Below are 15,169 nucleotides of genomic sequence, written 5' to 3'. Positions count from 1 at the left end.
GAGTGTATAAACCAAATTGAAGTCTGTAGTCTGGAAAACCAACAAGGACTGAAAATAGTAAGATTAGAGGGGACCTTCAGCCATGATGCTATCTAAAGGTAGGTTTTAAGCACGGTCAAAAACAGAGTCAAGCTCAAGACATAGCTTTTAAAAAGTTTTAACTCTTGCACATTCTTGATATCCACTTGGCTGTGGAGGCTGGAAATGTTTGGTCTTTTTCAACCTTAATTCCTCAACCAAAGTCATATTCTAATGATATGGCTGTGACACAGACTCTTAAAGGCTATACCAGTGGAACCCAAGATCTATCAAGAAAATCTATGAGTATTATGAATTGTGCATCTGTTATCTGAGGACCAGCCTAGATGAGTACCAGAATGATGATGATGGCCACTATAGATGATTAATTATTTTGGTCAAAGCAATTAAAAAATAATTTCTACTAAGGCATGGAGTGGCTGCAATTTCTGCTGGTGGAAACAGTGCCCAAACCAATGAAATCATTGATCTTTTTTAAATATCAAAGAATCTTAAGTTATTCATATTGTTTTCTCTTAAATTTCAAAAATTTCTGCTTGGCAAGCAAGGTCCCCATAATTAGGCACTATAGTGCTCCTCTCCTGACCGACTGAACTCTTCTCTGATTCCAACAGGCACCGTGTTCTCACACCTTTGACTTTGGCCCATACTCTTCCTATTTTAGAATTCCTTCTTCCTCCTCTTATTGAATTCCTACCCATGTTTAAAACTCAGTTCAAATGCTTGCTAGTCAAGGAAGACTTCCCTTATTCTCTTTGTTGATAATAACCTTGACCTTAGTATTACACTATCTTTCTAGGCTACTATATGGGATAGAGCAGAGGTGTCAAACAAATGACCCACTGGCTGCATATAACATCTGTCATCAGATTAAATATGGGAAATATTTAACAAAATAAATAAAAATACAATAAAACATAAGTAACATTATATTTTAAGAGTAAGTCAGTATGAAGTCCACAAGGATCCTTATATACAGCTTGTTATTGTTACTGTTTAGTTATTTTCAGTCATTTCTGACTCTTTGTGACTTCTTAGGGTTTTTTTTTTTTTGGCAAAGATATTAGAGTAGTTTGCCAGCTCATTTTATAGATGAGGAAACTGAGGCAAACAGGGTTAAGTGACTTTCCCAGGGTTACACAGCCAGTAAGTGTTTGGGGCCAGATTTAAACTTAGGTCTTCCTGACTCCAGGCCCAGGCCTCTATCTACTATACTACCTAGTTGTCCTTTATATGTGGTTTACTAGTTCCCATTTCTTCTAAAGTTTGATATCATTGGCAGAGTAGGCACTAAAGAATCAGGGTGGCTTGAATTAAAATCCTGCCTCAGAAAATTACCAACTATGTGACCCTGGGCAAGTTACCTAACTTCTTAGCCTCAGTTTCCTAAGCTGTAAAATGTGGATAATAATAGCCTTGATTGTGAGGATCAAATGAGGCCACGCATATGTAAAATATGTAAAGGTAAAGCTTCGGCTTTGTAAAATCTAACTATTGTTATTATCGGAGGGGTAAGTTCTCTAGTGCAACCTTCTCATTTTGCCTTTTTTTTTCTTTTTTTAGGCAACTGGGGTTAAGTGACTTGCCTAGGGTCACACAGCTAGTAAGTGTCAAGTGTTTGGTCTGAGGTCGGATCTGAACTCAGGTCCTCCTGACTTCAGGGCAGGTACTCTATCCACTGTGCCACCTAGTTGCCCCCAAGGACCACTATTTTGTAACTCATAAGGTATTTGAGGGCAGGAGAGGTAGCTTGATATAGTGAAAAGAGCACTGGATATAGAGTTAAAGGACCAAGGATGAATTTTAGCTCCGATGCTTACTTCCCATGTGACCTTGGCTAATACAATCACCTAGCCTCTGTTTTTGCATCTGTAAAATAGGGGCTAGGTGGTGGTGTGGTACCTAGACCTCTCAGGATTCTCCAGCACCTTAGCATACCATGTAGTTTTGTTGTTCAGTCATGTCAGACTTGTTGTGACCCTCTTTGGGATTTTCTTGGCAAAGATACTAGAATGGTTTGCCATTTCCTTCTCCAGCTCATTTTACAGTTGAGGAAACTGAGGCAAACAGGATTAAGTGACTTGCCCAGGATCACACAGCTAGTAAATATCTGAGGCTGGATTTGAACTCAGGAATATGAGCCTTCCTGACTCTAGGCCTGGCACTCTATCTGCTGAGCCCTCTAGTTCCCTGCTAGCATATAGCACACTTTTAAAGAAATTCTGTTGTTTTTTCTGCCATTAGGAACAGGTAAAGGAAGGGTGATGAAAACAGCAGACTAGGTTTATTTGTCACAGGGTTGCCTATAGTGATGTTTTGGGTTGTTTTTCTTTTGTTTTTAAATGATTTTTCTCTAGGTAAGGGTAGTGGGTGTTTGAAGCTTGCATTTATAATGCACAAGTTTCATGACTGTGAGCACATTTTAAACCCTGAGCTTTGTTCTGCCAAGAGGGCTGAATAAATCAGAGGTTTCAGTTTCTGTGGTAACATGATAAAAGGTACTTGAATGGGTGTGTGTGTGTGGGGGGTGATATTTGAAAGTTCCTTTGAATAAACAATAAAAGTTTTGTGGGAAGGTAACTGTACTGTAGAACTGTACTTAGAAAGCTTTAGGGACACTTTAATGACAGGAGGAGCTGCCTGGGATAGGCTTTGTTTCTCATTCATTAATGAATCCCCAGGCTAGATTTCTTTCTCTCTTCTCACTAATTCACATTCACAGATGCATAAATATGGTGGCTACCCACTGATTGCTGCCTCATGGTCTGCATATAAATGCTACCTCTTCTCAGGATGGGAGGGGGCATATTTGGGAGGACTGATGTGGAAGGGAGGAAAGAAGAGAACGATGGCACCACAGGAACACTGGGATTTGAATCAGCTTTAAAAACAAAACAACAGCAAAATTTTGACGTATACAAATACAAAAAAAAGTCAGTTCTCTTAGCAGAGCAAATTAGGTCTGTGGTTTCTGCATTGGAATAGAACTGTTTATCATCTTCATGAATTCTCCCCATCTCTTCCCCTCCCCAGCCCCGCATACATACAGCTTACCTTGGGCACACACCTATGTAAATACTTAGTATTTTAAATTTTCCTTAATCTCTGGCTTCTCTCTCCCCTCTCTGCCCCTCTCCTCACTGATGTATATAGCACGCAGAATATTTGCAGTACCTGAACAATATCAAATACCTAAATGAAATTGGGAATATCTACCTTCCCTAGCAATTTAAAGACAGCAGCAGGTTCATCTCATTTGCATTGAAATGATAGAGTGAAAAGGCAAATGAAGAGATTTTAACAGAATTTTATGTGGCTACAATTTTATTTTTATCATTCTTTCACCCCCTCCTTTTTGGGGGGGACATTAGTTTTATTGCTGTGTGATAACCCACAGAAAGAAATAGTAAATGGAATAAATAAATAAATGCCCTTCCCTTTCCCCTTTTCTTTTCCTATTTTTAAAACTCTCCATGCATTTCTGTTACTTAGGTGTTTATGCAACAAGACACAGGCTCTTGGCTACAGATTTTTGAAAGGCACGATCTCTAGATTAAGGGTAGGATTCTCTTCAGAGAATATGTAATTATTTATTAATCTGATTACCTCTGTACAGTGGGTCTCAGGGCTATCCAGGGTACAGTAGGAACGTTATACTTTGGTTTTGTAGGAGACAAGGTTGTTTTCAAATTGATAGGCAGTATCCATTAAAAATAGAGTTTCTCTGTAGTTAGGATGTGGAAATTGCTGTGATTTCCCAGTAAAATTGGGAATCTTTATCTCATTCATTATGGCAGACTGCTACATTTAAATGCATTTAAAGCACTCCCCCCAATCCAAGCCTTCTTAGTTCATAAAAGCACTGAAAGGCTAATTAGTTTATTCTCTTTAAAAGACATCAGTGCTTTTACATTAGGGATTCATTTCAAAAGCAACTTCAAAATAGTTGCATGCTAGCTATCTTGTTTATGCAGCTATCTATGGCTTAAACAGTCCTTTAATGTATTAATTTTTAAAGCAGGTCAAGTTAGTTAAGCTTTCTAACCTCTCTTTTTTGTGACCAAACAAGTCTCATGTCCCAGATAGATTTACATGTAGTTCAACAGATCTATCAACAAGTATTTATTAAGCACCTACTATGTGTGAGGTACTATGCTAAGCTTGGGGTATACAAGTACAACAAATGAAACAATCCCTGCTTTCAAGGGCCTTACATTCTAACAAAGACAAGTATCTATGTCTATATATACATGTAGATATACACACACACAAATATATACATATATGCCTGCATGTTACAGTTCTTAAATTGCTGTGGAAAAACATGCAGAGGTAGATAGTCCCAATTTCATTTAGATATTTGATATTGCTCAGGTAATGCAAACATTCTGCATGCTACAGGCATAAGTGAGGAGTGGGGTAGGGAGGGGATGCACATACACAATATACACATGTATGTCATACATGTATATGTTTTATGTACACATATATGTATATACACATATTATCCATTATATATACACGTAAATACACACCACATATTTGTTGTCATATACATATATATATATATATATATATATATATATATATATATGAAAAGTGAATAAATACAAATATAAACAAAGTAGTTCAATACAAGATAGTTTAGGAAGGTCATTTAGATGAAGAATTATGAGTCTTCTGTTGAAGAGATTATGGGTAGTGTATAGATTCTTGGATTTGCAATCAGGAGGTCTGGCTTTGGGTTCTGCCTCTGCCATATTGATAGTGAAGTGACCTAGGTAATTCATTCAACCTATTTAAGTGTCAGAATAATATGTTCATAGCTTCTCTCTGCCGCCTCCTAGTTCCTAGAACTTGTTAGGATTCACCATCTATTTAGAAACTGATTAAAAGCTTTCATTTTCCTTTGAATTTCTCCCCATGATCCAGAATTAAAAATGACATATTAATGCAAGATGGCATTTACTTAGGGTAGAATCCAAGTTAGATAACCAAAATTTGGTTTATGTGGCTACAATTTTATCTTATTTTTATCATTCCTTTCACCCCTTCCTTTTTTTGGGCGGACGTTAGTTTTATTGCTGTGTGATAGCCCACAGAAAGAAATAATAAATGGAATAAGTTCAGTGCCCTTCCCTCTCCCCTTTTCTTTTCCTGTTTTTAAAACTGTCCATGCATTTCTGTTACTTAGGTGTTTATGCAACAAGTATTAGCTAGCTAATATTCTTCGGTCAATCAATAAACATTTATTAAGTCCCCACTATATATCAGATATAGATATTGATATAAAATGGTACCTTTGATAGAAATAGGGAAGTTTGAAATAGGAGAAAGATATTGAGCTTAGTTTTAGATATGTTGAGATAACCATATATCTGGGACTTCATTTGAAATATTCAATGGGTAATTGGACTGGAGCTCAGGTAAGAGGCTGGGGCTGGGTGCATAGAAAGTCACTGGCATAGAGATGGTAATTAATCTATAGGAGCAGACGAAGTCATTGAGAGGAAATGTAGAAGACTTAGGACAAAACTTTAGGGAAAACCCAAAGTTAGGGGATGTGATGTGGATGATGAGATTATAAAGAACATTAAGAACAAGGGATCAGATAGGTAAAAGGCTCATCAGAAGAGAGTACTGTCACTAAAACTCAGAGGACAGCGTATCCCGAAGGAGATAATTAAACATGTCATATGCTGTAGATAGAGAAGGATAAGGACCAAAAGAAGACCTTTAGATTTGGGAATTAAGAGATCATGATTGGTGGAGCTGAGATGTGAACCTAGACCCTCTGATTGCACACACAAATGCTCTTTCCACTATGTCATTTCTCATCCTGTAATTGAGCTAGGTATGGTATTTAAGTGGGAAAATGTGGGCAGAGTGGCGTAAGTCAGACTTTGCCTTTCATTTTTAAATTTTTTAATTTGAGCAAATAAATTCTTGACTCTCCTATTGTTGGCGGAAGACATAAATATTCTAGTTTAGAGTTAGACTCAACTGGCACCCAAGATTTTCATTAACTTTGAACATGGAAATAGAAGCCTAGAAAAAGATTTTTTTTTCCTCTGCAGAATTTGCTTAGAACACGCCCTGTGTACGAGTCTTTCTTTTCTCTCCTCCCTTCCCCCTTCCTCTGCCACTCCCATCTCTGTCTTTCTTTGTTATTCACTGTCTGTTCTGCAGTGTTAAATTTCTAGACTTCAGGAATCATCACTGTTACCTTGAATTATGAGGCATCCAGCATAGTACCATCCACAGGTGGGCACTTAATACTTTTTTTTATACTTCACAGCACTTCTGGAAAAATCAATAAGCAGAAGAAGGGACACTGAAGCCATACAGAAGGCCAAAATTCTTTATGCATCTTGCATGAATGAGAGTGAGTATCCTGCTTTAGTTTCAAAATCCAATGAATATTTGCAACTCATATATTTTGAAATTCTATGCAGCTTGAAAGGTGTCATTTAAGTTTAAAGCTATTGAGAACTCTCAAAAATAAAATTTGGAAAGAACCTACAGCAGCAAATATCTGATTGGTTGTAAGGTGTGATACAAAGAATATTTAGGATTATGGGAACTAGATACAAAGAGAACCAAAATATTCTTTGGGTATATATTAGTATATTAGAAATTTAGTAGGGAGTAGAGTCAAGATGGTAGAGCAGAGGCAGGAACTCACCTGAACTCTCCCAAATTCCCCTCCAGATAACTGTGAAATTATGCCTCAAGTTGATTTCTGAAGTGGAAGAACCAACAAAAGGTCAGGGTGAAACAGTTTTCCAGCGCAAGATAACTAGTGTTCAGAACCTGAACATAGCCCGAGTCATGCATGACTGGCAATGCCAAAAGTAGGTCTTGGAGGCAGTTGTATCAGTGACAGCAATAGCTTTGGGAGCTCTCAGCCCACAAACAGTAAGGGAGTCAGACAACTGGTCCGAAAGAGATTGCAGGGGACCTGTTGCTGGTGCTGGGTTCAAGATCCTATCGTATTACCCAAACACTGTTGTGGGTTCCAGTCCTAGGGTTAGGAGAAGTAGCACTTGCTGCCTCAGAGGAACAGGGGCCGTAGTCACAGTTCCAGGGCACAGAACGGTGCTTGTGGTTGCTCACAAGGGAGCAGGGGCTCTGGTCTCAGTTGTAATGCAAAAAGGAGCACTGTGCTTGTGGCCGCATGAGAATAAGGTTCCTTCCTAGATAAAGACTAGAGGACAGACTAGGAGAGCAGTGACCACAGCTCTCCTTAGGTCGTATCACCACAGGAGCACCAGAACTTACAGACCCCCAGAACTGGCTCTGAAAGCGTATCGCAAAAAACTTGAAGCTTGGAACAGTGCCCTCTCCACCCTAAGGGCAGAGCACAACTTTAACATAAAGTTAAAAGTCGAGAAACAGGATGGAAAAATGAGCAAACAACAATAACAAGAAAGAACTTGATCATAAAAAAGTTACTGTGGTGATAGGGAAAATCAAGATACAAAGTCAGAAAAAGACAGTAATGTCAAAGTAGCTACAAGCAAAACCTCAAAGAAAAATGTAAATTGGAAACAAGCCCAAGAAAAATTCCTTAAAGAGATCAAAAAGGATTTTAAAAATCAAATACAAGAGGCAGAGGAAAAATTGGAAAGAGAAATGAGAGTAATGCAAGAAAATTATGAGAAGAGAATTAACAATGTAGTAAAAGAGGCACAAAAATTGCTTAATAAAATGATACCTTAAAAAACAGAATTTGCCAATGGTAAAAGAGGCACAAAAATCCACTGCATAGAAGAACTCCTTGAAAAACAGAATTGGCCAAATGGAAAAAGAGGCAAAAAAGCTCACTGAAGAAAATAGTTTCTTAAAAATTGGAATTGAAGGGGCAGCTAGGAGGTGCAGTGGATAGAGCTCTGACCTTGGAGTCAGAAGGACCTGAGTTCAAATCGGGCCTCAGACACTTGACGCTTACTAGCTGTGACCCTGGGCAAGTCACTTAACCCTGACTGCCTCACCAAAAAGAAAAAAAAATTGGAATTGGACAAATGGAAGCTCATGTCTCCATGAGACATCAAGAAATAATAAAACAAAATCAAAAGAGGGAAAAGATAGAAGAAAATGTGAAACAACTATCTGGAAAATAGATTCAGGAGAGATGACTTAAGTGCTATTAGACTACCTGAAAGCCATGATAAAAAAAAGAGCTTTGACATCATCTTTCAATAAATTATCAAGAAAAACTGCTTGGTATCCTACAATCACAGGATAAAATAAAAATGGAAAGAATCCACCAATCACCTCCTGAAAGAGATTCCCAGATGAAAACTTTCAGGAATATTACAGCGAAATTCCAGAGCTCCCAGGTCAAGGAGAAAATATCACAAGCAACCAGAAAGAAACAATTCAAATATTGTGGAGCCATAGTCAGGATAACATAAGATTTAGTAGCTTCTACATTAAGGGATCAGAGAGTTTGAAATATGATATTCTGGAAGGTAAAGGGGCTAGGATTACAACTGAGAATCACCTACCCAGCAAAACTGAGTATAATCCTTCAGCAAGAAAATGGATATTCAGTGAAATGAAAGACTTTCAAACATTCCTGATGAAAAGGCCAGAACTTAGTAGAAAATTTGTCTTTCAAATAAAAGACTCAAGGGAAGTATAAAAAGGTAAACAGAAAAGCAAAATCATAAGGGATTCAGTAAGGTTAAATTATTTACATTCCTATATAGTATGATGATACTTGTAACTCCTAAGAACTTTTTCATTATTAGTTAGAAGGAGTATACATAGACAAAGGACACAGGTGTGAGTTGACTATGATAAGATATTAAAAAAACTAATGCATGGGAGAATGGGGAAAGGACAGGGAGAATGGGGAAAATTATCTCCCAAAAAAGAGTCATGAAAGGAAGACCTTATAGGTTGGAGGGGCAGATAGTGAGGTGGTGCAGGCAATGCTTGAATTCTCATTGGAATTGGCTCAAAGGGGGGATAACATATACACTCCATTAGGTACAGAAATCTATCTTACCTTACAGGGAAGTAGGAAGAGAAAGGGATAAAGGGAGGTGCTAAGAGAAGGACAGGTGGATTAAAGGAGGCAGTTGTGAAAAGCAAAACAGACTTTTGAGAAGGGACAGAGAAGGAAAAACAGAGAAAAAACAGAGTGGAGGGAAATACACAGTAATCATAACTGTGAATATTAATGGGATGAACTCACCCATAAAATGGAAATGCATAGCAGAATGGATTAAAGAACAGAATCCAATAATACGTTGTTTACAAGAAACACACTTGAAGCAGAGGCACACAGAGTAAAAATAAATAGCTGAAGCAGAATCTATTATACTTTAGCCAATGTAAAAATACAACAACAACAACAAACCAGGGGTAGCAATCATGATCTCAGATTAAGCAAAAGCAAAATCAGACCTAATTAAAGAGATAATCAGGGAAACTACATTTTGCTAAAAGGTATCATAGGCAATGAAGTAATATCAATACTAAACATATATGTATTGAATGATGTAGCATATAGATTCTTAAAGGAAAAGTTAAAAGAGTACAGCAGGAAATAGTAAAACTGTACTAGTGGGGGACCCCAGTTTTCTTCTCTCAGAACTAGATAAACCTAACCATAAAATAAAAAAGAAAAAGGTAAAGAGATTAATAAAACTTTAGAAAAGTTAGATATAGACCTTTGGAGAAAATGGAATGAAAAGACAAAGGAGTATACCTTTTTCTCAGCTGTATATAGCACTCTCCCAAAAATTGATGATGTATTAGGGCATAAAAACCTCGCAACCAAATGCAGAAAAGCAGAATTATTAAATGCATCTTTAAAAAACCATAATGCAGTAAAAATTACATTTAATAAAGGGCTGTGGAAATAAAGATTAAAAATTAATTGGAAACTAAATAATCAAGTCATAAAGAATGAGTGAGTCAAAGAACAAATCATAGAAAGAATCAATAATTTCATTAAAGAGAATGACAACAATGAGACAATATACTAAAATTTATGGGATTCAGCCAAAGCAGTACTTAAGGGAAAATTTATATCTCTAAATACTTAGATCAATAAAATAGAGAAAGAGTAGATCAATGAATTAGACATGCAACTAAAAAGTTAAAAAAAAAAAGAACAAATTTAAAATCCCCAATTAAACACCTAACTGGAAATCCTGAAAATCAAAGGAAATATTAATAAAATGGAAAGTAAGAAAATCATTGAACTAACAAGTAAAACCAAGAGCTGGTTTTGTTAAAAAAAAAACTAGTAAAATAGATAAACCATTGGTTAATTTGATTAAAAAAAGAAAGAAGAAAACTAAATTACCAGTATAAAAAATGAAAAGGATAAATTCACCACCAATGAAGATAAAATTAAAACAGATTATTAGGAGCTATTTTGCCCAAGTTTATACCAATACATCTAACAATCTACATGAAATGGATGAATATTTACAAAAATACAAATTGTCTGGATTAACAGAAGGGGAAATAGAAAAATAATTCTGTCTTAGATAAATAAATTGAACAAGCCATAAATGAGCTCTCTATGAATAAATCCTTAAGACCTGATAGATTCACAAGTGAATTCTACCAAACTTTTAAAGAACAATTAATTCCACTACTATATAAACTATTTGGAAAAATAGGCAAAGAAGATGTCCTACCAGATTCTTTTTATGATACAAATATGGTGCTCATACCTAAACCAGGAAGAGTAAAAACAGAGAAAGAAAACTATTGACCGATTTTTCTAATTGGTATTGATGCAATAATTTTAAATAAAATACCAGCAAGGAATTTACAGCAATATATAACCAAGATCATATACTGTGATCAGATGGGATTCATATGACAGTACAGGACTGGTTCAATATTAAGAACACTATCAGCGTAATAGATCACATCAATAACAAAACAGTGGTTTTGCTTGTCTATGTCTTTTTGTTTTTCTTCTTCTCCCCCCCCCCCAATATCAAGAGGTGAGGTAGAGGAGGTTGGAAGGAGAGAAAATAAATGGTCATTAATTAAGAATTAAGCTTCAAAAAAAATTAATGAGCATTTATAATACATGAAATGAGCAATTTATTCCTTTGGTATGGTTCGTTTAGTATAGTACTGTCTCCTGATGTGATCCAGCATTTTATTTAGGTAGAGATCATTATATGGTCCTGAATATTTTTGGAAGAGGAAAAAAGTTTTTTATTTTTAGGAGTTGTCCCCTATTTTACTTTATTTCCTTGCTCCACTATAGCAAATCTTTTGGAGCACACAGAGAAGGGTGAGTTGCATAGAATGGGCAGATGTAGATGGATTACAATCTGCACCATTGGAGGCAATACCTACATTGAAGAGATCCATTGAGTATTGGAGCATTGGGATATTTTTAAGGGAGGCAGTTTCCCCAGGCATCTCTCTTGGTGTAAATGACATGAATTATGATTACATTAAGTACAAGTCAAAGCCTATTCTTCTGAAGTAATAAGCATTTTTCTAGCTAAAACTTATCTGAGATCTAAGCCTGAGATTCCAGGCTCTAATGCCCTGGTAGTAAATGGATTAAAGTCAAATAATTAGTGCTTTTCCTCTTAAGAGAACAAACCAACAACTCTGGCTTGGTTTCTTTGTACCTTCTTTCCCTTCCAGAAGCGATAGAGAAAGCTGATGCTAAGCCACTGTTACACATATTGAGGCACTCCCCTTTCCGCTGGCCTGTGTTAGAATCTAACATTGGTCCAGAAGGCGTGTGGTCAGAAAGGAAGTTCAGCCTCCTTCAGACCCTTGCGGTATTCCGTGGACAATACAGTAACTCTGTGTTCATCCGTTTGTACGTTTCACCTGATGACAGAGAATCCAACAAACACATATTGAAGGTATGGTAACAGTTTCTTTCATACTTGTTTAGGGAAGTTTAAGCATTTTTCCTGTGGGAAGATAGAGTTACCCTGTAGCACCATCTTGGAAAATTTTCATGTTCTGTTGGACACTTGGATCTGAACTATTTACTTTTCTTCACACAATATGTCATTGGTAGTCAGGTTCTATCAGTCTAGGTTGTTTATTTTTGAAAGTGGTGCATCTTTTCCTTTTGTTGCTGGGAAACTTAATTTTTTCTTCTTCTTTTTTTTTAAATTTGGTTAGGCAATGGGGTTAAGTGACTTGCCCAGGGTCACACAGCTAGTAAGTGTTATGTGTCTGAGGCTGGATTTGAACTCAGGTCCTCCTGAATCCAGGGCCAGTGCTCTATCCACTGTGCCACCTAGCTGCCCCTGGAAACTTAATTTTTTATTGATATTCTTTGTCTTATACAGTTTTCATTTCTAAATATATCCCTTAATGCTTCCCTACTGGAGAGTCATCCCTGGTAACATAGAATTAAAAAAGGGTTGGGGATGGGGGGAAGGAAGAGTTCAGTAAAACTGATCCATCAGCTGTGTTAAATTTATATCTTGTTTTGGTCCTCCTGACCATCCTTTACCCTCTTCTAGTCAGCATTGTAAGTTAGCCAGTATAAAGTAGCAATAGCCTGAAGTCAAGTTGCAAAGGGGAACCTAGAAGTCACATACAAACTGTCCCAAATATCACAGGGGTATAATTTACAAATCATATCACATATCAACCAAAAGTCACATCCTGGCAATATACGTCGAATCAGGGGATGCCATCTTGACTTTGCTGTTGGGACCTTTTGTTGCTATGATTTGTAAATCTGTAACTAGTTCCCAGAAGACCAGACAACTCCAAATGATGCTAATAACCTTGAGATGATGTAGATATGTTAACTTTAATGTTTTACCAACAACTTTGAGAAGATTTGAGTATGTTAATGAATGAACCTCAGGGTGGCACAGATAAAAGTATGTCCCCCATCAAAACTATAAAAACGAGACTCCAAACCCTTTCCTCCTAAGCATTCTTTGATCTCCATCTGTGTCCATACTATTGAATGCTCGCAGTTTTTACCTGTGGTTTCATGGGTGATTATCTGTGTTACTTTTTCTCCCATCCTGTTTCCTATTGCTGCCTGCCTTCCTTCACCATTCCATCCCCATCTCCACACCATCTGCCTCTGTATCCCTTTCACTGCTTGTCTCTGTACTTTCTGTGCCCGTTTTCCCTTTCACCCTCTGTATCTTATTAAAGTGTGTGTGCTGCCTAATTTCCCACTGCCACTGTGGTCTTTCCCAGTGAGTACTCAAAGAACCACATGTGCCTGCCCCATTTCATAATTCCATAAATTATTTAGCAATTCATCAGTCAAAAAAGAAAGGGAGGTGTATTTTCTCCTCTGTTCCTCAGGGTCAAGCTTGGATATAATTACACATCCTTCAGCTTTTTATTTTTATTGTTTTTTTTTTCCATTTGCCTTGTTATAGTCACTGTGGATTTCCCCTCTCCCCTCCCCCACTGTGTTCTGCTTATTTCACTTGTATCAGTTCATATAAGTTTTACCATGCTTCTCTGTATTCTTCAAATTCACGTTTCTTCTAGCACAGTAACAGTATCCTCTATTCATGCATCACAATTTATTTCAGCTGAATTTTCAAAGGATCATAAAAATCCAACATTGGATCATCAGCACATATGAGTCACCTGTGTTCTAGTAATGAGAGGTCAGAGGACTTAAGAATTAGAAGTGAACTTAGGATGGTTTCATCAAATACCACTACTACAACATTAAAATCAATTCAAGAAACATTTACTAAATATTTCGCATGTATATGCTGTCAGCAATCTTGTGCTAACTTGAGTCATACAGACCTCAGCCTTCATAAGGTAATACAAAAAATGGATGGCTCGAATTGATAAGTTCTTTCTTATCTAATACTGCTGCTGAGCCCACAGGGGCTAGGGTACCTGACTCTCCCCATCATATACCAAACCATGTGGCTAGGCCAGATTTAATCCTGGGGAGCTTGACCTCTAGTGAGAGAGGGCTCCCTTTTCTCACACTCATTGGTTAGGACCATTGAACATCTTTTAAACTTAAAAGATCCTTGAGGTACTAATTTGCCTAAGATTAGGAAAGAAGAAACACAGAAAAAGTAGAACTCTGCTCAAGGGTCCCAGGTATAAACACTAGTTGAGGCCATGCTCCATGTAGGGAGAGGTAATGGAGTCCACAGAAGTAACGTGGGAGGTTTTCATCCTCTCCCCGCCCCCCAAAGCCCAAGCAATGCATCACCATGTCCTTGGAGGCCTCCCAAAGGTCCATTCTGCCTCCTCCATACTTATATTGCATCTCCTTGTGATGTCTATGTATTGGCCCTAGTTCTCCCTGCTGAGGAGAGATGTAGAATAACTCTGATTCCCTTTCTTTGTGATAGCTCTTTAACTATTCAAAGATAGGCATCACCTTCTGCACCTAAACCTTGTCATTTCATGAGCTTTATGGCTAGAAGTGTTCTTCTAAAACCATTGTTTTCCTAGGCTTCACTACACTCTTTACTGAGGCCAGAAAAGAAAGCAGCAGCAGGAAAAAAAAGCCTGTTATTCTGACTCCTTCTCTTTGCTTCAATGACACCTCTTTAAGTATACTCCCAAATCCCTAGAGCTTCCCTGTCATCAGCTTCTACCTAAAAATGTCCTACCTTCTTCCAACAGTCCAGTAAAATCTTCATTAATATTATCATGGTTGTCTTGATCTCCTAATAGAAAATGATTAAGAGTCTTTCCCATTAAGAAAAGAAGAGGCTCCTGGACATGCCCTTGGGTAGCTCACAATAATATTAAAAGTTCAAGAGAATGCTAGAGCATCCTGTACAATTCAGAAGTCATGGATGAAAGGATGGTAGGATGGATTTGAACCATTGAAGTTCAAGAGTCTTAGGAACTCTCCAGCTGTTTGGGCATTACTTTTTTTTCTTCCAGAATTGCTTTGACTGATTTGAAACTTTTTGCTGAAAGGCTCATTTGTGCAATTCTGTCTTTGGGCCAGATCTAAAAGAATTTGTGCTGCATTCCCATTCACATTTTTTCTAAATTCTGAAGCTCTAGTGGATATTATCCTTTCACCATGTAAAAAGTTAAAGCTCCCATGTTAACCTTTTTTAGTAGGAACTGTCACCATCTCCAGGATTCTTCCTCTTTCTACTCTCATTGACTCCAAACTAGTACAGACTCATCAACGTCC

The 15,169-nt window shown here is 37.3% G+C and overlaps 1 protein-coding gene across 1 annotated transcript in view; it reads left to right on the top strand.

The window, feature by feature from the left end:
* The window catches only part of PHEX (phosphate regulating endopeptidase X-linked), a 244,431-nt gene that overhangs the window by 26,474 nt on the left and 202,788 nt on the right, over nucleotides 1–15,169 (top strand). Inside the window, exons 3-4 of the mRNA XM_078146134.1 lie at nucleotides 6,338–6,424; nucleotides 11,683–11,909. Of these exons, the coding sequence (XP_078002260.1) occupies nucleotides 6,338–6,424; nucleotides 11,683–11,909 (314 nt within the window). The remainder of the gene's footprint in view (nucleotides 1–6,337; nucleotides 6,425–11,682; nucleotides 11,910–15,169) is intronic.

The sequence above is a fragment of the Phascolarctos cinereus genome, unplaced genomic scaffold (genome assembly GCF_003287225.1).
Source record: "Phascolarctos cinereus isolate Bilbo 61053 unplaced genomic scaffold, phaCin_HiC Scaffold_726;HRSCAF=1367, whole genome shotgun sequence".
Classification (NCBI taxonomy): Eukaryota; Metazoa; Chordata; class Mammalia; order Diprotodontia; family Phascolarctidae; genus Phascolarctos; species Phascolarctos cinereus.
Note: the sequence above shows the minus strand (reverse complement) of the source record. Positions and strands in the feature narration are given on the sequence as shown.